Genomic DNA, 23,261 nt, shown 5'->3' with positions numbered 1-23,261 from the left:
TTAGGAGTGGAGTGGATATAGAGAAAATCAGCTGCTAATATTAATAGCATTGCTCTTTGATTATGCATGTTTTTACCATATGACTTTTGTGCTTTTGACATGCTTTTAAGGAATCTTTCTAACTCTGTGCCTTATTTGGTTGAAAAAGTATAATGGCTGTTGCGAGCTAGGAATTGTAGAAACCAAGCGAGCAGGTCTGTTATTTATCTTACGGACACAAGCTTAAGTGAGGACGCTAAACTCTGAACCATTTTTGTAGGACTGAGAAGATATATCAGGACTCATGAATCGTGTCCTTTGTGTGAAAGATAAACCTTAAGCCATTTTTTTTCCCTCAACATCTACAGCAATCTGGTTTGATGTGTCCCTTAATATTAATTTCATTCAACCTTACTCGATTCAGGCATGGATTAAGTACTTCTCGCTGTCTTTTGTCTCTATTTTATGGTCTATGGACTCTAGGATCGAGGCAATTAACCATGAAGAGAGAGCCATTCTCTGAATCTCTGCCACTAATTTTGTACTCTTTTCTTCTTCTGTAGTTTTTGTTCCTTTTTGTTTCAATGTGCCAAAAAACGATTCATGTGTGTGTATCGATCCCTGTCATTCTTTCTCAAAACATTACAATTTTTCAAGGATACAAAAAAGTATATTTTAGGGATTAAAGTGCATTTCATGGACCAACTTAGCCAACGTGAACCCCATGATTTCCTAGAGTCTACTCTATCTCTATCGATACTTCCTTGCTGTTATACTATTCTCTATCTTCTCATTCAAACCTGACCAAAGAACTGAGCGAAATATGACTTTTTAAATATGGATACTTGCACAGATCTTACATTTCCAAATTATCCTTTAAAAGAAAGTCACAAACTATCAACAACAAAAAAAAACACAAAAAATAAAAACAACCAGGAACTGGCCAACACTGCAAAAGGGTATATACTATAGTATTAACAAAGTCGTGAACTTCAAACAATTAATAGTAAGTTGTAATGGAGCAGAGCTGGTAGAGAGAAACTAAATTAGTCAATAACTTCGATTTTTGTAGGAGTTGATTAATTATCCGGTCCCACGAGTAAAGACAATTCCAATAACGAAACTTCCTACAACTTTCCTCAACTCTCCAACATAAAACTATAATAGTTTTCCTCCAACACACAGTTTTTTTTTATACCACCAATTGTTCAAGCCTACTCAAATCCTCAAGGTCCTCTCTCTTCTCTTATGCAATGTATTGTGTGAATTCTCTGTTTTATTTCTTTCTTTCTTTTCTTTTTTTTATATTTATTTATATGTTTCAATTTCTCTTTGGATTTTTTCCTGGATTTTGACTTTTGTGTTTCACTTTTTGTTCTATAGTATCTGAATTTCTCCTCTTATACAAACTTTGATTGTTAAATTACAAACGTTTTTCTCTTAATAATCATATTATGTGAAAAGCTAACTGTAAGCATATTTGGGAATAGTGGTAAAGCTGACATAATTTGTATTCTTAAACTAAATGGATTCATCATTTTAGTTTTGACAAGGGGAAGGGTTTTTCCTGTATATAGATAGGATCACTAAAAACACAGAGGATGTTTTTGTAATGATTTAACCTTAGTTAAATAAATTTCTGCATAAAAAATAATATTTATAATAATGTGAGTTATACACTTTGTTTAAATCCACAATTTAAATTATTTTTTTTCCTGTCTATAAATAATAATTATAATATTGTGTACATAACATTTTTTATAAAAAAATATTGACTTCACCGAAAACAGAGGATGTGAATGCCAAGCAATGCTAGTATCACCTCAAAATTCACACGAATTTACAATACCCAATTTCCCTACAACCCCTCACTTGGGCCTATCGCTACCCACTAGCTTCTTTTCTTCTTATTCTTTTTTTCTTTTTTTTAAAATCAAATGGTACATGTGCAAGGGAATTGGCAAATTGAGTGTAGTTGTGAGATTATTGTGAATTTTGTTGTGAGCTTAGTTTTATTAATACCTCTCACACACATTCTTCATAGTGGTATATACTTGTACTTTTGTTTTTTTAAATTAATTCTCGCCTTTTTTATTAATCTTATTTTTGCATATACTTGTACTTTTGATCGATTTATTTCTAAATTCTAAATAGTATATTGCTAGTTGCAGTTAGCTTCGTTATTCGCACTTATTCCATCAAGGGCATCATTGAAGATTGTTGAACTTCTTGTCTTTTTTCTCTTGATTGCTAGTCACTGTTTTTCTTCGTAATTAAAGTTTTGTTGGTTGGTACATTATCTTTTTTTCCCTTTCCTTTGAATTAACTGTCTCTACATATTAAATAAATTGAACTCATGTATAGATCACAATCACAATTATTAGTCTAGCTAGATGTAGCATCTAGCTTCCTCGAAGGTTTTATGCTTTTGTTTACTAACCTTTAACCAAAGAAAATGCTCTTTTTCTGTTCAAGAGTTCAGCTGATTTTTATAATTTTTTTTTTCTTCTCTGCTCCGAAATTTGTATTATTTTAAAGTAAAATAACAATTATAAAATAAAATAGCAATTATAAAATTTATTATAATGATTTGTATTATCATTTTTGTGGAAATTGTTAATGTGATTCTCATAAACAACAAACTTCGAATAAAATTGCAATTAGTTAATGTTCAAAATTTCAAGCATTTGGAGCTTGAGCAAAACTTCCTTAGAGCATTCTCATAAAGAGTTTTAAAAATTTTAGCATTTAGCATCTAAAAACCTAACTTTATAACATTTAACACACCACTTTACAATACCCATAACAATACCCACCATCACCCCCACCAGTTAGATCCACCTGCAACCACAAACAACAGTAGAAAAAAAATCAAACCATCGGACCCACGATAGCCAGATCCACCTGCAACCACCACAAACATCAACAGCTAGATTCATCGCCCCCACGACCCCATCGAACCCATGACCCACTACCCAACCACCCAAATTGAACCAACAAACTTCCGCACTGTGACCTAGGAACCAATCAATTCACAAGAGAGAGGGAGAGTGAGAAAGAGGACAAAGAACGAAAGGGAGAGTCTGAGAAAGAGAACGAGAGTGATTAGAGTGAGATTGAGTTTGAGTATGAGGAGAGAGAGAGAATTAAAAACATTAAAAAATTATAACATCTTGCTACAGTGCACTCTCATTTTTGAGAGCTCACTGTAGCAACATGTCAAAATTTTTAGCATATGACATCTTTGATGGAGTAGGTTTTTGTAGTTTCAGTTGCTAAAAATAGCATTTTGGCATTTATAACACCCATAATGAGAATACTTATAGTAATTGCTAATATGCAAGATTTCCTCTTTGACCAAATAATTCTACTGAGTTCTTGAAATATCCAAATATCATCTACATTCTTCATAATTGATTCATGGGCCAGTAAAAAAAGATATATATCTGCATTAGTAGTGGTTTTGGTAATTTGCTTAAGCTATCATAAAGGGAATATTTTTTATTTGTGATTTTGATTTGACTGTCAAACTTGATGGGAAAACATGCTTTAAGATGCCTACAATTAATTAATATTGATGTTATACGGGGTATAATTGTCATTTGCAGTTTTAACTGTAAATTTGACGGGCAGGTTGATTTACTTGATTGAGATTGAGATGCCATTTTTTGACCATTTGTTTGAAATTAATGCTAATCACGAGGTTTTTCTTTTAAAAATATAAATAAATAATTTAGGAGACTCAGAAGTCATATCCTTCATTAGGGAGAAATAATAATAACAAAAATTGTAACATGTATTACTACGAATATTATCATGAAGGGTTAATGTAAATTAACCCTGAATGGAGATTACAGTAGGAATTGTAATCTTTATTATTAGTAATAAAGTGTGTTATAATGTAAATTATGTAATAACTAAACATATTCATTAGTTTGGCTGTGAGTTATAACATTAGAATGAAACTTAACATTTATTTTAGGAAATATCTTACTCATACAATTATATCTCCTTAAAAATTGTTATTTTTAAATTTAAGAGAGATATATATTATTTTTTATGATTTTTTATTTTTATAATTGTTAGATGTATATAGAAAGTTTGTTTATTTAGAAATATATTAAGTTTTGAAATTATTGCACTTACTAAGGAATAACCAATACAACCTTTTAAAGATGAATAGTTATTCCTCATTTTGAAGAATAGCTATTCATAAGGAATAACTATTCCTTGTAATAAAAACATAACCAAACTAAAGAATAATTAAACCATAAGAATAACTATTACATTACAGCGCCTATTACAGTCTACCAAACATGCCCTAATTGTTTAGATAATAAAGTTTTGGAATTTAATTTTATTAATAAAGTCTAGAGTACAATTATATTTATATAATGGTATTAAATATAATTAATGATAACTTTAGACTTGTCGAGAATTGACAGATAAGCCCGAAGTCCATTGGAACTAGAGTTTTATTTGTCCCTTTGATTTCATCCCAAGCCACACACTAAAGCCTAATTGGGCTGGCCCAAAAGACTAGCCCAATTAAATAATCAGTTATTTATTTAATAAGAGTTATTAAATAAAGTAATTGTTTTTGACAATTAAAAAACGTACGTACGAACAATTAGAAGAAAAATTACAATTTTCTCTAAAGACATTTTCTCTTGAACAAGTGTGTACGTAACTGATTGAGAGACCACATATTTTGGACATATATGAAATTAGGGTGAAGATTGAAGGTCTTCCCAAGTTCAAACTTCTTTTGTTTTGAATTTCACTTCATCAAGGTACACTTTTCTATTCTTTGTTTTTAAAATTCTAGATATTCTATATTATTTCACATGAATGAAGTTGATCCTTATGTTGCTTCCGCTGTGGGTTTTGATGAGATGAAAAACCAGTTTTTTCAACACAAGCCAATTCGCATCCCCAAGGTCCTCTCTCTTCTCTTATGCAATGTTTTGTGTGAATTCTCTGTTTTATAAATGTTTCAATTTCTCTTTTGGATGATGAGAAAGCAGAGGGAAAGGAGAGGAATATACAAATTTTTTTCCGGGGTTTTGACTTTTTGTTTTATAGTATCTGAATTTCTCCAGTCTTATACCAACAGTGATTGTTAAATTACAAACACAGAGGATGCTTTTGTAATGATTTAACGTTACTTAAATAAATTTCTACATAAATAATAATCATAACAACGTGAGTTATCCACAAACTAGTGGCAGTGATCCATAAAATGTCAAAACCCCTTATCCAAAAGATAAGGGGTTTTGTGTGAATAGGATAAGGGGTTTTGTGTGAATAACTCACGTTATCTTCTTATTAGCAATGAGTTTCAAGGTCTCCTCCTTCTCTCTCTTCAACGCCTCCTCTCTCATGACATCAGCGTAAGTCCTGAAGATGTTGGGGCCTGGCTACTCTTACTTCAAAGTCTCGTAAACATTTTTGGTTTCTACTTTTAGCCAACTCTTCTAACATAATTGTATCTACACACCTTTGTGGACTAGTTTATGCCTTTGGCACATGTCTGCATAGACTGCATGCAATCATTAAAAGTGACAAATCCTTTTCTTCTGCAATTATTTAATAGGAATTGAATCATGTATTGTTTCTAAGATGTTATTTAGCTTTACCATCACTATTGCAAATTCATTTCTCAAATTTGTAAGATTTCACATTTTATACAGGTCCATCTCTTTTATTCTATCCTCTCAATCCCTCCTTAAATGAAAAATCCATATCAAATTATTCCTTTTTTCTCTAATTTTTTTCCTTTTGATTTTTCTTTCAATTTTAATTGAAAACTACCTTTTTATTTAAATCTTTATTTTAGTTCAATACTTGCCTCCAAAATATTTCCAATGTCTTCCATTAGCTCTCAAAAGTCCTCCTCTTCGTCATCATTTTCATCTTCAACACCTCAGTGGAAATATGATATCTTTCTTAGTTTTAGAGGTGAGGACACCCGCGCTAATTTTACAGACTATCTATATGTTGCTTTGAAACAAAGGGGCATAGCTATCTTTAGAGATGAGGAAAATCTATTTCACCGGAGCTCTTGGAAGCAATAAAAGGATTGAGATTTGCAATTGTCATTCTCTCAAGAAACTTTGCGTCTTCAACATGGTGCTTGGATGAACTTACAAAGATAATTGGATGCATGAAAGAGATGACCATGACTGTTTTGCCAATATTTTATTATGTGGACCCATCTGATGTACAAAAACAAACAAGCACCTTTGCCCAAGCCTTTTCTAAACATAAAGAACGTCTCAAGGAAGATAGAGAAAGTGCAAATATGGAGAGTCTCTTTAGAAGAAGTGGCAAATCTCAAAGGGTGGCACCTACTAAATGGGTAATCCAATTTGACATATTACTTGCTTTTAAATGTTCAAACTTCAAATAAATACTCTTCTTATCTTAAGCCATGTTTTGAACTTTTAAGTAAAGCGACATACATGTTCACACTTCATTTTTATTTTGAATTGATCTAATTAATTTACATTTTTGTATTTCTTTCAATTTTTTCTTGCACTAAGTTATTTACATTTTCTTGGTTAGCCAACAAAATAAAACATTGGATGTCTACTTTCTATTTTGGTCCAATTTATGGTGGTATGCACTAGATTTCATTCTCTCTCCATTGCAGGTCTGAGGCATAACTTATCCAAAATATTGTGGAAGAGTTATGGCATAAATTGAGTTATGTATTCTTTGAAGATACTGAAGACCTTGTAGGAATAGTATCTCGAGTGAAGGAATTGGAGTCATGTTTTGCTATAGGATCCAATAATGTTCGCATTATATGGGTTTGGGGGATGGGGGGAATAGGAAAAACAACTCTTGCTAGAGTTGTTTTTCATATGGTTTCGAACAAGTTTGAAGTTTTTTGCTTTCTCCCTAATGTCAGGGAGATTTGTGAAAAAGATGGTTTAATTCCACTACAACAACAAATTAAAAAAATATTAAATGAAAGTACAAGTGTACAAGATGTTGATGAGGGACTTTTCGTGATCAAGAATAGATTCCGTCATAAAAGAATTCTTCTTGTTCTTGATGATGTAAATCAATTAGACTAGTTAAAAAAGTTAGTTGGGAAGCATAATTGGTTTGGTTCTGGTAGTAGAGTTATCATAACAATAAGGGACAAGCATTTACTACGTATACTTGAAGTAGATGAAATATGCGAAGCTAAAGGATTGAGTGATGATGAAGCTCTTTATCTTCTGAGTTTGAAACCTTTTAATAAAGACCATCCACCTGAAGATTATCTAGAGGTATCCAAAGATGTTGTACAATATACTAAAGGTCTTCCTTTAGCTATTGAGATTTTGGGTTCTTTTTTGTTCAATAGAAGCATCAATCAATGGAAATGTACATTAATTAGGATTAAAGAATTTCCTGAACGTGCAATTCTCCAAGCACTTAAAAATAAGTTATGATGGACTACACGAAACGGAGAAAAAAATATTTCTCTACATTGCATGTTTCTTTAATCATGAGGACAAAAATAGTGTAGTAAAAAAACTAGATTATCTTGGCCTTTACCCTGCTATTGGATTCGAGGTTCTAGTTGAGAAATCTCTCATAAAAATGAATGACCTTCTAGTGTGGATGCATGATTTGCTACAAGACATGGCCAGGAAAATAATTCGTGAAGAGTTTCTTGAAGAGCCTGGAAAGCGTAGCATTCTATGGTCATTTGAAGACATTAACAATGTGCTAACAAAAAATATGGTAAAAGGATCTTTAGAAAACTTGAGCATATATCCTATCATATTATTAAAAAAGTTCAACTTAGTGTAGCTTTGGTAATTATATGTTTTGCAATTCACTAATCCATTTTGTTCATGATTATTAGGGAACAGAAGCAATTCAAGGCAGAGTCCTTAAGTTGCCTGAATCAAAAGAGGCAAATTGGAATCCTAAATCTTTTTCAAAGATGCATCATCTTAAATTGCTCATAATTAGTAATGTTCAACTTCTCCATGAACCTAAGCGTCTTCCTATTAGCTTAAGATTTCTTGAGTGGAGTAGATACCCTTCAAAATCTTTGCCATTAAACTTCCAATCAAATGAGCTTGTTGAACTTTACATGTGTGGTAGCTGCATATTAAGCAACTTTGGAAAGGAGCAAAGGTAATTTAAGCATCCTTGTACTTATTTATATTTAAGTTCCATTAAACTGTAGGATTTGTTGAAGCTAATCGTTCTTTTTTAGGTTGCTTTTAATAGTCTTTTAAGAAGTTGAAAATCATCCAAATGAAAGAGTCTCCATACCTTAAAGGAACCCCTGATTTGATCAGAGTCCCAAATCTTGAGAAAATGGTTCTTAAAGATTGTTTAAATTTACGTGAAATTCACCCTTCAATCGGATTTCTTAAAAGGCTTATTCTTCTTGATCTTAAAGGATGCAAAAACTTGAAAACTCTTCCGAACAAGTTTGAAATGGAGTCTCTTAAGGTTCTTATTCTTTCTGGTTGCTCAAAACTGAAAAAGATTCCAGAATTTGGAGAAAACATGCAACATGTATTGAAGCTTTCTTTGGGTGGAACTGCTATTACTAAATTGCCCACATCAATTGGGCATTTGACTGGCCTTGTTTTATTGGATATAAGAGATTGCAAAAGTCTTACATGTCAGCCAAGTAGCATTTTTAATTTGAAGTTGCTTAAAGGCTTGAATATTTCAGGATGCTCAAAACTTGAGAGACTGCCTGAGAATGTGGGGAATGCTGAAAGTGTAGAGGAGCTGGATGTTAGTGGAACTGCTATAAGAGAGGTGCCTTCTTCCATTGGTCTCTTAAAAAATCTTAAAGTGCTATCTTTGAATGGATGTAAGGGGTTATCATCATTTGATTCTACATCTTGGTATGATCTCCTCCCTTTTTCTTCAAGGCCAAAAATTGCAAATCTTGTAGGATTGTCTTCTCTATTGGGTTTGTGTTCTTTGATTGAATTGAAACTAGAAGACTGCAATCTCAGGGTAATCCCCGATGATATTGGTTGCTTATTCTCTTTAGAAGAAATATATCTAAGTGGAAATAGTTTTGTTTACCTTCCTGACAGCATTAGTCAACTATGCAAATTGAGAACAATGAATTTGAAGAATTGCACAAGTCTTCGATCATAGCCAAAGCTTCCATTAAGTATCATAAGTATTTCGAGAAATGGTTGTACCTCACTGGAAACGGTACCAGATCATATTTGGCTATGTTATTTTCTTCCTCAATACTATGAGGAGGAGGACATAAAATTACTGAACAAATGTGAAGCGAATGAATTGAGCCAGATTGGCATTAAAATTGAAACCCATGGTTCAAATGTGGAGGTGAAGAAATGTGGGCTCTGAATGGTATACAAGAAAGACATAGAAGAACTCGACCAAACTATGGCTCAAAGTAGCAACACCAGCATCATTCCTTATGAGGACCTGGATGTTCTCCATCATAATTTCAACAATTCGGCAGTGGTACCGGAAGGTAAAAAAGCAAAGCAAATTTGTGACGATTACGATGGTGATGTGGCACACCCAAACAGGATTGAAAGGCTCGCAGAATTTATGCCCCATGGTGACTCTGATTGTGAAAAGTACTTTGAATGTGGCATGGAGATAAGTGATTAGCTGGAATCTAGATGGAATTGGAAAATGGGTTCAAATACTCTGTAAGTCAATGAATCCAAATTAATTCTCATTTTTTCTCTTGATTACCTGTAAGTCATTTGTTAATCTTAGTTTTGCTAATTGTTACTTTATCTTTTGGCATATATTGCTAGGTGTAGCTTAGCTTCGTTATTGGCACTTATTCCAACAAGAGCATCATTGACCAAATAATTTAAAAGGGTTCTTGATATATCCAAATATGATCTACATTCTTCATAATTGATTCGTGGGTCAACTGAAAAGGATCAATATCGGCATCAGTAGTGGTTTTGGTAATTTGCTTAAGCTATCATAATTAGGAAGCTAAGTTTGTAACTATATGTAAACAGATGTGTGATAAACAACTGAATAAAAAGCTCTTACCGGAGACAATCTTTTTTGCTAAAAACGTTTAATTTTGATTTATTTGTCACCACAACATGTTTTGAATGACTATATATTGCTCGATTGCTAGACATTCCATGACGTATCAGTGATTTACCATAATAGAATATTGAATAGTAAGTAGGACTAAATAGCCTTAGTTGTGTGCAGATTTTTTTATGCAATGCAAGGTAATCATCATCCACATCATTGTCCTATCACCTATGTAATGCTTGTGTAGAAGCATTGATGAGACCTTGATCGAGTTTAAAAGAACATGGATGCTATGAACATGGAAGCATTGATGACACCTTAATTATGTAGAAGCACTCCTGTTTTACTTGCTATCATTGTTGTATTACATCTAGAATTAAAGTTTTCCCATATTCTAATTGATGCCTTGGGCAAATGTCTGCGTGCAATCGTTAACATTTTAGGACATTACATAAGAGATTTGTTTCTTTGCGTGATTCCTTTTCATTTCTCCTATTAAAGCAAAAAAGAGTAATTGACTTAACCATCTAATGGCTCTAGCAGTAACTCCTGTATACTTTTTTTTTTGTTGTGCGTAGACAAGATGTGTCTTTTGAGTCACGTTATCTAAATTTCCAATAGAAAGACTTTGCTCAAATGGGTTAGAAGGGTAATGATAAGAAGAGAAATGAAGTTTAGAATAGCTTCTCTTGTTTGTTAATGCAATGATGAAAATTACATAATGAGTTCTAATTTAATAAGGATCTAAGGGAAAACCATCTAGCCTTTTCAAGCATACAGTAGTGAATTTTTGCTATGTTAACATGAGCTTTTGGTTTCAGCTGAGGAACGTAAACAGCAGTGGAGAATTCATAACACTAGATAATGTATTGAGAAATATAATTTGTGCTTAGAGGGGGGAAGAGTCATTAGTGAACTTATTGAAACCCTTATATAGCTCATGACACGAATCCATTTGCAAAGTCAAGAATTTTGAATTCTTTCAATCCTCAGTTATTATTATTCATTTTTTAAAAACGGTTACATCTCATTTTTTACAAATGGTTACCTCTAAAATCAGCAATAATGTCTTCAACTGCCTTTTGTTCATCCAAAAAAAAAAAAAAAAGTCTTCAACAGAAAAGTAAGAAGTAAGAACAAAATTTAAGAAAAGTTTCAATCAATTGCAGAACAAGTGAACCATCCAATTTCATGTTAGGTTATGGTGCTTCCACATTAAGCACTTAATTTATGTATTTAGTTATTTTTCAGTCCTCGGGAAACAAAAACAGCTAAAATAAGATTCTAAGATTCACATTTCTATATTATATATATTTCCTCCATATTTTTAGCTACAAAACTTACGCTAAAGGATTTTCAATACAAGTTTTCTACTTGGGGATCAACCAATTTTTAAGACCAATGAGCATGAATTTTAAATAAACTAAAAATACTTATAAATATGAGCAACCTCATTGCAATTCAAATGAAAATTCACAATAGTGATTAGTGAGCCTATTCTAATCATTTAGCTAACCAATATATAAACTTATTCTCCTTTTCATTTAACATACATACAAAGCCAAACAACTCAAACTAAGATTCAATTCAATTCTTTGACTTTCCTTCTATTTTCCTCAACTTTCTCAGCAACCAAACCGATAATAATGAAGCCAATAAGATTATATTCACATTTCTATCCTTTTCATTCTACTTACATCACAAAACCAAACAGGTCAAATAGTAAGGTTCTTTCCTCAATTCAATTCTTTTACGTTCCTTCTCTTTTCCTCAAATTTCTTGGCTACCAAACAGAGAGTAAGGAAACCAACAAAACCTGAACAATGAAACGAATATCCATATCACAGAAAATAAGCTCAAGAATGGAATCAAATCACAAAAACAAAAGCCAAGCACCATTGAAATCACAAAACCAAATCAGCAAATAGAGAAAACAACCAAACTCCTCAAATCAATTCTTTTCCTTTATATTAGTCACTTTCATTGCTTTTCTCAGCTACCAAACACATTCTAATGCAACTCCAATTTGCACGTACAAACACACTACTTCCAAGATCTACACAACAAATTCAACTAAAATGCACTGTTTAATCGCCAATACAACACCTATTAACACGATCATGATTAACTCTTAGTTTCTCATTCTTTCAAAAAACAACGAAAAAATAAACTAAAGGCACAAAATTTAAAATCAAACACTTTATTTTTCCTTTTCAATTATTTAATTTTCTTTGGTTTTCTAGGTAGCCAAATTTAACGTGAACAAAAAAAAACTAAATTCTACCAAAATTTTTATTTAAAAAAATATACAAAAATGAAAAGATTAAATAAAATAATTAATACCTGTAATTTCTATATGAGTGTACGATTGAAAATTAAGGGATCAAGCTGATTTCTTTGAGCTCTGGAAATATCAAAAAATGAAAGAGTGGAAATAGAGCTACTCCGTACTATTTTTCTTTTTTTTGGTGGTAATTTTAGACTAACAAAATGGGTATATGTGTCATTTTGAATATTTGACGGTGGATTTGGTGGTTTATGTGACAATCAATAGTAGATTAGTGGGTTTTTTTTTTTTTTTTTTTTTTTGAAGCATTAGATTAGTGGTGTTTTTATAAGTGTCCATTTGAGTAAACAATTTTTTTAAAAAAATATATAATTTCAATAGTTATAATGAGAGAAGAAAGATTTTAAGGTATCTGTTGAAAATACTAGCTCTTGGCAGTTGAGTTGAGTAAACTAAACACTACTAGTAATATATCCTCGAATTAATTGAAAATTTTAAGCAAAATAGATAAAATATTTTATAAATATTATCAAATTGTATTAATAATTAGTTAATGAGCCACTTAATGAAATGTAGAGGATTTTATTCATGAGGTTTTTTTCGGAATTTGAACCTAAAACCCTTATGAAGAAAGTCAAAAGATTAGATGAAAAAAGAAAAAAGAAAAAAGAGTAAACAATAATTTTAACTAAGTGGATTAATTCTGAGCTAATTTTTTATTCATGTTTTTTTAGAGGAAAAAATTTATTTAAGTCCATTGAATTCTAATGCGTCTCATAATAGAATTCTCTTCATTTTATCAATTTTATGGTTAAGATTTCTATTTATTCAAGTCCACTTATCGCAACAAATTACACAACTTCCGGCACAACTTGCCACATGGCAAAAAGTTGTTGCTCTAGTATTTTTTTTCCTATGGAATACCTATGGATTTAGGATAATTATATTGTAATGATATGTGGTGAGTTGTAGCAAAACTAGTGCAATTTGTTATGGTTTTAGCAATTTTTTCCTATGAAATACCTATAGATTTAGGATAATTATATTGTAATTATATGGTTTAGTGGATAAACAAAGTTCTTATTTTTGTTTTCTACCATGTAGTTAGGGGTTGAAGAGGAGGTGGAATTAGACTATGTATCGGGTGCATGTATCGTCCCACTTCAATGTAAAAGGGGCAATGCATGCATTCGATGCATAGTATATCTTCTTATAAGAGGGAAAGATAGATGTATATTGTCATTTCATTGGCCCAACTTTAATTAAACGTTAGAAGGGCCTTACGTGTCCTCTTTCTATTTAAAATGTTCACTTGCAGGGTCATTGGGGGCAAACTTCTTGTACAATTGGGTCTCAACTGTGTTTGGGATAGTCACATTTGGGCCTAGACAAGCCCAGCGAGTAAGACAATGTATGGGTCCGATGAATGATTTTGGGGATGATTAGGAACTACAGTGACTGGAAATTTTCTCAAAGATTCCATGGAAATACCAAGCCTATAACATGCCGAACCTAAAAGGAAAAATGTGGCTATCAACTATCAAGTAAAGAAAATAAAATAAATTTGGCTACTAAAGCATTTCCAAGTGCCTACTAAAATAAAATTGTCCCACGTTACTTAAGAAAGTGTGTTGTGTGTAATATAACTTGTCGTACCCTCCCTTAAAAGTTACCATAGTTTTTTAGTAGAGTTGTGGTGTGCCCTTTGTATTAGAACTCATTTTCCTCTCCCTTGTGTGTGTGTTTTTGTTTCTAAAAAAAAAATAATAGGTAATTGTCCCACATTACTTAAGAGAGTGTGTTGTGTGTAGTATAACTTGCATCACCCTCCCTTAAAAGTTACCATGGCTTTTGAGTGGAGTTATGGTGTATTTTTGTGTTAGAACCTTCTTTCCTCTCCCTTGTGTGTGTGTGTTTGTTTCTCAAAAAAAAAAAAAGATAATTATTCTACATTACTTAAGAGAGTGTGTTGTGTGTAGTATAACTTGCTCCACCTCCCTTCAAAATTATCATGACTTTTGAGTAGAATTATAATGTGTTTTTGTATTAAAATTTTCTGTTCCTCTATCTTGTGTGTGTTTGTTTCTAAAACAACAACAACAACAACAACAAAAAAACCAAAAAAAAAGTGCCACCAGCTTTTTAAAAGCATAGTTGAACGGTAAAAATAAGACGTGCAGAAGTCAAGAAAAGTGAGCTTAATAATGGTGGATGACTCACATGGTGTTTCCTATTTACATCATTACACTGGGCAAAGTACTCTCTCTCTTTTTTCCCCTTCTTTTCGATTGATCTGTAAACTATTGAACATAATGGAGAGGAATCTACCAACTAAAAAAAAAAGCCAATAAACTAAAATCAAACAAAGATGAATTATCCGGTCCCCACGAGTAAAAGCAATTCCAATGACGAAACTTCATAGTACATACAACTTTCCTTAACTCTCCAACTTTAACTATAATAGTGTTTCTCTTCAATTATTGTCACTCTATTTTTTTTCTCTCTCTCAAACTGAGCACACACAAAGTTTTTTCTACCACCAAATCGTTCAAGCCTACTCGCATCCTCAAGGTCCTATCTCTTCTCTTATGCAATGTTTTGTGTGAATTCTCTGTTTTATTTCTTTCTTTCATTCTTTTTATATTTATTTATATGTTTCGATTTCTCTTTTGGATGATGAGAAAGCAGAGGGAAAGGGGAGGAGGAACATACAGATTTTTTTTCCTGGGTTTTGACCTTTTTGTTTTATAGTATCTGAATTTGTCTAGTCTTATACGAACTGTGATTGTTAAATTACAAACACAGAGGATGCTTTTTTAATGATTTAACGTTAGTTAAATAAATTTCTGCATAAATAATAATCACAATAACGTGAGTTATCCATTTTGTTTAAAAAATAAACAAACAAAAAAATGTTGAATTCACTGAAAATAGAGGATGTGAATGCCCAGCAAGGCTAGGATCACTGACGCTGGCTTGTTTTTTTTCTTACTAATATTTTTTTAACAAAATTAAATGGTGCGAGGTAATTAGCAAATTGGGTGTAGTTGAAAGATTGTCGTGACCTTAGTTTATTTTATTAATGTCTTTTGTCTCTCTTTCACATACTCACAAACAAAAGAAAAAATAATAGTCATTCCTTTATTAAAAAAGCAATTATATAATAGGAATTGAATCATGTGTTGTTTCTAAGATATTTTTGAGCTTTACAATCACTACTGCAAATTCATTTCTCAAATCCATAAGCTTTCACTTTATACACGTCCATCTCTTTTATTCTATCCTTTCACTCCCTCCTTAAAATAAAATATCCATATCAAATCATTCCTTTTTTCTCTAATTTTTTTTCTTTTACTTTTTATGTAAATTTTAATTGAAAACTACCTCTTTTATTTATTTATTTATTTTTCTTTATTGTAGTTTAATACTTGCCGCCAACATATCTCCAATGTCTTCCATTAGCTCTCAGAAGGCCTCCTCTTCGTCATCATTTTCATCTTCAATACCTCGATGGAAATATGATGTCTTTCTTAGTTTTAGAGGTGAGGACACCCGCACTAGTTTTACAGATCATCTATATGTTGCTTTGACAGAAAGGGGCATAGTTACCTTTAGAGATGAGGAAAATCTTGAGATAGGAAAATCTATTTCACCGGAGCTTTTGAAAGCAATAAAAGAATCGAGATTTGCAATTGTCATTCTCTCAAGAAACTTTGCATCATCAACATGGTGCTTGGATGAACTTTCAAAGATAATTGGATGCTTGAAAGAGACGACTGTTTTGCCAATATTTTATAAGTTGGACCCATCTGATGTACGAAAACAAACAGGCACCTTTGCCGAAACCTTTTTTAAACATGAAGAACGCTTCAAGGACGATATAGAGAAAGTGCAAACATGGAAAGCTGCTTTAGAAAAAGTGGCAAATCTCAAAGGGTGGCACCTACAGGATAGGTAATCCAATTTAACATATTACTTGCTTTTAGATGTTCAAACTTCAAATAAATACTCTTCTTATCTTAAGCCTTGTTTTGAACTTTAAGTAAAGCAACATAGATGTTCACACTTCATTTTTATTTTACTTGATCTAACTAATTTACATTTTGTATTTCTTTCAACTTTCTCTTGCACCAAGTTATTTACTTTTTCTTGGTTTAACCAACATAATAGAACATTGGATGTCTACTTTCTTTTTTGGTCCTATTTGTGCGTGGTACTCACTAGATATCATTCTCTCTTCATTGCAGGTCTGAGGCACAACTTATCCAAAATATTGTGGGGGAGTTATGGCAAAAATTGAGTTATGAATTCACAGAAGATATTGAAGACCTAGTAGGAATAGAATCTCGAGTGAAGGAATTGGAGTCATGTTTGGCTATAGGGTCTGATGATGTTCGCATTATAGGGGTTTGGGGGATGGGGGGAATAGGTAAAACAACTCTTTCTAGAGTTGTTTTTCATATGGTTTCGAAAAAGTTTGAAGGTTGTTGCTTTCTCTCTAATGTCAGGGAGGTTTGTGAAAAATATGGTTTAATTCCATTGCAACAACAACTTATTAAAAAAATATGGCGAAAATCACATTTTCGTCCTTACATTTTCACGCAATTTCTATTTTGGTCCCTAAATTTTTTTTTTACCGCTTTTAGTCCCTATCCTGGAAAACGCGTCTCGTTTTTGTCTCTGCCGTTACATTAGAAACGGAAATTGCACAGGTGGCAAACGGAAGATGACGTGGCCATTAAAATAATAATAAAAAATATTATTTGACATTAAAAAATGCCACGTCAGCACCTAAATTAAAAAAAATTAATTTATTAATTTTAACTAAAGAAAAAAAAATTAAAAACTAAAAACAAATTAAAAACAGAAAATGAGAAAACAACAAACCAAATTTACATACTTTTCTTTTCGTTAATTTTTTGGAAGAACATGTTCATGTTCTTTGTGATCTTTCCCAGAACATGATTTTACATGTTCTTTTAAAAGCTTTTAAACTCAAAAGATTTCCAGGCTCACCATCACTTAAATCCTTCACTTGGATAATTTCCTCTACTTAAGTATACGTAAGTTAATGCATTTATTCCTTGAGTTATCATAACTCCTACTACCAACCAAACCAAAGGCTTCCCAACAACTAATTTCAACTGCTAATTGATTTTATCATCAAGAAAAGAAAAATGCAATATATAGGAATATTTTTTTCTCTATTTCGTGCAGTCCATCATAACTTATTCTAAGTGCATGGAGAATTGCATGTTCAGGAAATTCTTTAATCCAAAGCAATGTACTTTTCCATTGATTGATGCTTCTACTAAACAAAAAAGAACCCAAAATCTCAATAGCTAAAGGAAGCCTTTAGTATATTGTACAACATCTTAGATAGCCTAGATAATCTTTGGAGGATGACCTTTTTAAAGCTTTTAAACTCAAAAGATTAAGAGCTTCACCATCACTTAATCCTTCAACTTCGAATATTTCATCTACTTCAAGTATACGTAGTAAATGCTTATCCCTTGTTGTTATGATAACTCTACTACCCGAACCAAACCAATTACGCTTCCAACATTTTCAACTGGTCAATTCTTTAGTCATCAAGAACAAGAAGAATTCTTTTATGACGTAATCTATTCTTGATCACGAAAACTCCCTCGTCAACATCTTGTATACTCATACTTTCATTTAATATTTTTTGGCAAAAAGCACATTTTCGTCCCTACATTTTCACGCGATTTCTATTTTGGTCCCTAAATTTTTTTTTTACCGCTTTTAGTCCCTATCCTGGAAAACGCGTCTCATTTTTGTCCCTGCCGTTACATTAGAAACGGAAATTGCACAGGTGGCAAACGGAAGATGACGTGGCCATTAAATAATAATAAAAAATATTATTTGACATTAAAAAATGCCACGTCAGCACCTAAATTAAAAAAAATTAATTTATTAATTTTAACTAAAGAAAAAAAATTAAAAACTAAAAAAAATTAAAAACAGAAAATGAGAAAACAACAAACCAAATTTACATACTTTTCTTTTCGTTAATTTTTTGGAAGAACATGTTCATGTTCTTTGTGATCTTTCCCAGAACATGATTTTACATGTTCTTTGGAAGAACTTGTTTTATTTTATTTTCTTTTTCTTTCTTGTATTTTCTTTACAACCAAACACACTAAAATTCAAAACTCAAATCAAACAATAATCACATCAACAAATCGATAATCTGAAATTGAAACTAAAAACCTAACCCAGAAATCGAACCCATAATTTTGAACCCAGAAATTTGAACCCAACGCACACCAATCAAAATCAATAGATTTGCATCCTCTTTGTTCACAAAATCAACACCAATCTCCAAGTTGGAAACCCACCAATCCAAATTAGAAACACAAAATCAGCTCCAACTTGGAAACACAAAAGTCAGCGATCATCAAAACACCAAAACCCAGCAAATCAATCACTCAAAAAATGCAGAAATAACCTACAAACAGTTCATCGGTAGCAAACGCTTGACACCCACTCTTACAAGCAACAACTGGACCGTGACCCGGCGGTGACCGGAGCTGGAGTTTGTCAGGACAGGTGGCGAGCAGATTGGCACGGCAGCCAACCACAGGCACTGGCCTTTACCCTGATGTGGGGTCACAGTCATGGGACGTTAAAGCTGTCAACGAGGCTAACAGTGTAGGAGGAGAGGTCAGTGTGGCCATTGTGGAGACTGAACTGAGCTAAAGTGGTTGGGGTGGCGCCGCCCAAGCCGTTGCACTCGAGACGGTTGCTGCAGTCGCCGGTAGCGCAGGAGAAGCGGTTTTTGGCGTAGGTGCAGCCGGTACGGGCCCAGATCCGACCCGACCAGTGTTGAGTCGGGGCGGGGAAGGAGCGATGGGTGCGAGTGTTGAGAGCGAAGTCGCCGCGCTCGAGGACGGGGTTGCCGGAGTCGGGCTGGATGGCTGGCCAGACGGTGAAGGGGCAGTTGTTAACGAGGGTTAGAACGAGGCCTGGTTTCGTGGCTTTGGTGAGGGTGCACAGGATAAGAAATGTGGCAGTGAGAAAGACAAAGGAACTGGAAGCCATTTTCAGAAGCTCTGTGTGTGTGTGTGTGAGAGAGAGAGAGAGTGATGGATAGAGTGAAGGGTTTGGTTGGGTTTTTTTTTTTTTTTTTTTTTTAATTTCTGGGTTTGTGTTCTTAAATCTGAGTTTGTGTTTTGAATTTTAGTGTGTTTGGTTGTAAAGAAAATACAAGAAAGACAAAGAAAAGAAAATAAAACAAGTTCTTCCAAAGAACATGTAAAATGTTTTTAATTTTTTTTTCTTTAGTTAAAATTAATAAATTAATTTTTTTTTAATTTAGGTGCTGACGTGGCATTTTTTAATGTCAAATAATATTTTTTATTATTATTTTAATGGCCACGTCATCTTCCGTTTGCCACCTGTGCAATTTCCGTTTCTAATGTAACGGCAGGGACAAAAACGAGACGCGTTTTCCAGGATAGGGACTAAAAGCGGTAAAAAAAAAATTTAGGGACCAAAATAGAAATCGGGTGAAAATGTAGGGACGAAAATGTGCTTTTCGCCAACAAATTATTCAAAAAAAGTCTATAATAAAACAAAAGGATAAAAATTGCTAACCATTCAAATTTGTAGGTCGTTCACCCTATTCAATAAAATAATCTATAATTTCATTTTTCCTTAAAAAATGGTACTAAGAAAAATATTGTAGTTGTAAGTTCTTTTTTATGGTGACGACAATTATACTCTTTTTGGCTTTGCAATCGCAACAATTTTTCTCTTCTTAATGACTCGGCTCGCAATTGTAGCAAATATTAAAGTTATCGCTTTATTAAATTTTGTCTAATTTAAATATTTTAGCGACCACCCTAAAAAAAATTCTTAGAACAGCCACTATCCATACTCCATTGTTTTGATAGGAATATTTTTTCAGAAAAATTGAATATTCTATTAAGAAATCCAAGTATGGACTTATTTATCACATTTATAAAACCCTCAGAGATAAGTGTAGTTTATACATATATTTGAGGAGGGATATTGTTTTGATAAACTTCGAGGGGGGATTTGGTATGTTTATACAAATTTATGACCTATTATATCTGTTATTCAATTTCTTTTTGTGTTTTTGTGGGTCTTTTTTTTTTTTTTTGTTTTGGGTATGATCTGTTATTCAATTTCAATCATACGTCATTGAAATATCAACTCTAGTTTTTATATATATAATCTTTTATTAACCAGCACATTCCATTGCATAATGCTAATTAGTAATTACATAACATTTTAAATTATTAGTATATATTTCAATTTCAATCATATACCTATATGAACGCTACACCAAATCTATCTTGTTTCTCATCCTGCAGTTGTTTGTTGCCAATGAATGCATGATGTGAACTCAAATCTTCTTTGAATGGACAAGATAACTCAATTTGCGTTTTCTGAGAGTTGTAGTATCAGTGAGATGTTCACATCTAAATTCATGTTAATCTACCTGTCTAGTTTGTCAATCCGTACGTGGCTGAGTTTCAGTTGTCTAAATGATCGAGGGGTTTGTTTTTTTTTGGGTAAGTTTCTTTATAAGTTCTCAATCAGTTTAATATTAGATCCTTACACAAAATTGATGCGAAAAATTTCTATATCAAAACACCATACCGACAACATATATCACTTTGTTACGTGTTGTGTAAGCCATGGATCTACTTTTGTCTTCGTGTAAAGGATTTTAAAACCTCAAGTACGTACAGCTAAATCCAATAAAATTGGATTCGGATCCATTGATTATTCAAAAAAAAAAAAAAAAAAAGGCACGACTAATAAGAATAGTAACTCGTTTTTGGTTTGATCAATTTTTTACCTATACCAAATTTTTACTAGATTCAGGTTAAAACCAAACCTATCATAACCCAACCTGTTTGCCATGTCTTTATTATGAATTTTTTTTTTTTTAATTGGCCCATTTTCAATGTATATTTCAATATTTATATGCTAAAGTTCTATATGATAGATGGAAATACTAATGACATAGTTCGTCAACTTGTTGTATGTACATGACTACATTAGTTAGGTTAAAAAAGAAATTATGATAATATTGGTCGATAGTTATTCACTAATTGTACGCTTGGGTGCGATTAACATGCATTGCATCAATGGCTAACGAAGTTGGTTGTGGTGTTGGGGTGAAAATAAGAATTAGATATTCATGAACACAATGATTAACGTGAAAAACCCCATAAGAAATAGGGTAAAAAATCATGGTTAGAGTAGAGAAATCATTTGCTCCCAGATATCATATATTCAATTGAAAAGACTACACTCTCTTCGGTACAAAATGCTCACTTGTTTTTCTTCTCTCACTAGTGACTTCTCATTTTCTAGTGCCTTACTTCCTCCTTTGGTGAGAGAAAGTATCTCCTGAAACGGGCTCATGAGATCCATGTCTCATTGACATGTGGGACCCACATGTCAATGAGACATGGATCTCATGAGCCCGCCTCATATAAGATTTTTCCCTTTGGTGAAAGTTAGTCATTCTCCTTTTATAGGCCAGGTGAGGTGCTAATCCTTCCATAGGTGCTGAATGCCTATGGTTACTACTATATTACAAAATTGGGTACAACATTCTTTGGCTCCTCGTGCCACGCTATTCTTTGCTGGCAAGTTAAGCAACGGTCCTTGGTATTCAGTTGGAAATTATTAGGGTTTTTAGACTCCTTAGTTGATTTTACAGCGAAATTAATCAACTTTAAATAATTAACCAGTTATGACTTTAGATTGATTTCCAAGTTAATTTTCATATGTTAAATATGTCACCAATAAAGCAATAAAACAGTAAATTCAACGAAAATAACAAAATACAGCAATACGGTAACTTAGGAAAACTGATTAAACTAACTGCTCTATAGTAAAAAAACTGGGGATGATTTAACCTAAACAATCCTTAAGGCAACATATCCATTAATAAAACTGAAGTTTGTATAATAAACTTAACTCTAAATCTATTGCTACATCATATAGTATTAGTAACATGATTGTTCACAGCTCCAAATTCACAGACTTAGGACCATTGCACATGAACTCCCCTGTTAGTGACTTTAAGATCCATGCTCAAAGATTGTAATTAGTAACTATGGTTAATAGATTTCACACAAACTCTCAGTTCATGACTCCAAAAAATCTACTTGAAAGTTTAAACCAATAACTGTTGTAGACTGGATTGTTCTATGGCTTCATACAAGATCTACACAATGGCAACACCAAATTGTATTGATTTTTCTCTATATGCTCTTGAATTCTCATGGGTTGAATAGATGGAGACTTAAATCCACTTTCTGAAAAAGTTTAGGGTTTCTACCTCTCTAACCTGTTATTATGTCATGCTTAATGAGCCTTTATTTAGGCTCTCCATTAGAGTTACAAAAACTCACATGTACCATAGACTTAATAAATCACATCAAATCTGAAAAACTAAATCTGCGATTCTCGATCAGTCGAATTAGGATTTGAACTCATCTCGATTGCTTGAACTTGTAGTTGAACATACAAAAACTTAGTTTTCTTTAGCAAATATTGGGCTTTTGTCTTGGACTTTCTAATTTACATTAAAACTAAATCTTTTGTCATTTGTTGCCAACACGTAGTACGTGGGACCTAACAGAAATGGTATCCGCTATTCTCTTGTTTGTATTGGCCTCTTGTGACCAATGAGCTTACATCATAATAATCTAGCCCTTGTAGTTGTGTCTTACTGTAAGATTGTTTTTCTTATGCATTGTACCTTGCCTTGGCTGGGATGTACTCTGGTCGTGGCTTTAGCCTAACTTATGTATTTGACAATCTTGCCCTTGAGACTAAAGGGTATTTAAATGACAATTGTGTGATAATAATCCATTTCCAGTGGTCCACATAAAAGCCTGGGATGGTAAGATATTTCCCTGAGGAAAAGACCGTTTTACCCTTGTTGCTAAAGTGT

At 32.7% G+C, this 23,261-nt stretch overlaps 1 protein-coding gene, 1 long non-coding RNA gene and 1 pseudogene across 2 annotated transcripts; 2 read left to right on the top strand and 1 right to left on the bottom strand.

Annotated features, from left to right (window-relative positions):
- Positions 1–5,846: 5,846 nt before the first annotated feature.
- Positions 5,847–9,117, top strand: LOC111997483 (disease resistance protein Roq1-like). The gene is made up of 5 exons (XM_024029579.2): positions 5,847–5,940; positions 6,706–6,915; positions 7,373–7,722; positions 7,847–8,124; positions 8,292–9,117. The coding sequence occupies exons 1-5, from the start codon at positions 5,847–5,849 to the stop codon at positions 9,115–9,117; spliced, it is 1,758 nt and encodes a 585-aa protein (XP_023885347.2).
- A 5,537-nt stretch (positions 9,118–14,654) lies between these two features.
- Positions 14,655–16,890, top strand: LOC136065241 (uncharacterized). The gene is made up of 3 exons (XR_010626875.1): positions 14,655–14,863; positions 15,713–16,246; positions 16,540–16,890. It is a non-coding gene; the product is annotated as an uncharacterized LOC136065241 (long non-coding RNA).
- A 1,854-nt stretch (positions 16,891–18,744) lies between these two features.
- On the bottom strand, positions 18,745–19,831 carry LOC136065240 (osmotin-like protein; annotated as a pseudogene).
- Between the last annotated feature and the right edge of the window lie 3,430 nt (positions 19,832–23,261).

This window comes from Quercus suber, unplaced genomic scaffold (genome assembly GCF_002906115.3).
Source record: "Quercus suber isolate HL8 unplaced genomic scaffold, Cork oak 2.0 scaffold_896, whole genome shotgun sequence".
Lineage (NCBI taxonomy): Eukaryota > Viridiplantae > Streptophyta > Magnoliopsida > Fagales > Fagaceae > Quercus > Quercus suber.
Note: the sequence above shows the minus strand (reverse complement) of the source record. Positions and strands in the feature narration are given on the sequence as shown.

Bases quoted from the DNA above. Each gene is read 5' to 3' on its own strand.
- LOC111997483 (XM_024029579.2), top strand. From the start codon at position 5,847: ATGTCTTCCATTAGCTCTCAAAAGTCCTCCTCTTCGTCATCATTTTCA. The intron at 5,941-6,705 runs GTGAGGACACCC...TATTCTTTGAAG, and splicing joins TATCTTTCTTAGTTTTAGAG to ATACTGAAGACCTTGTAGGA. The intron at 8,125-8,291 runs GTAATTTAAGCA...TGATTTGATCAG, and splicing joins AACTTTGGAAAGGAGCAAAG to AGTCCCAAATCTTGAGAAAA.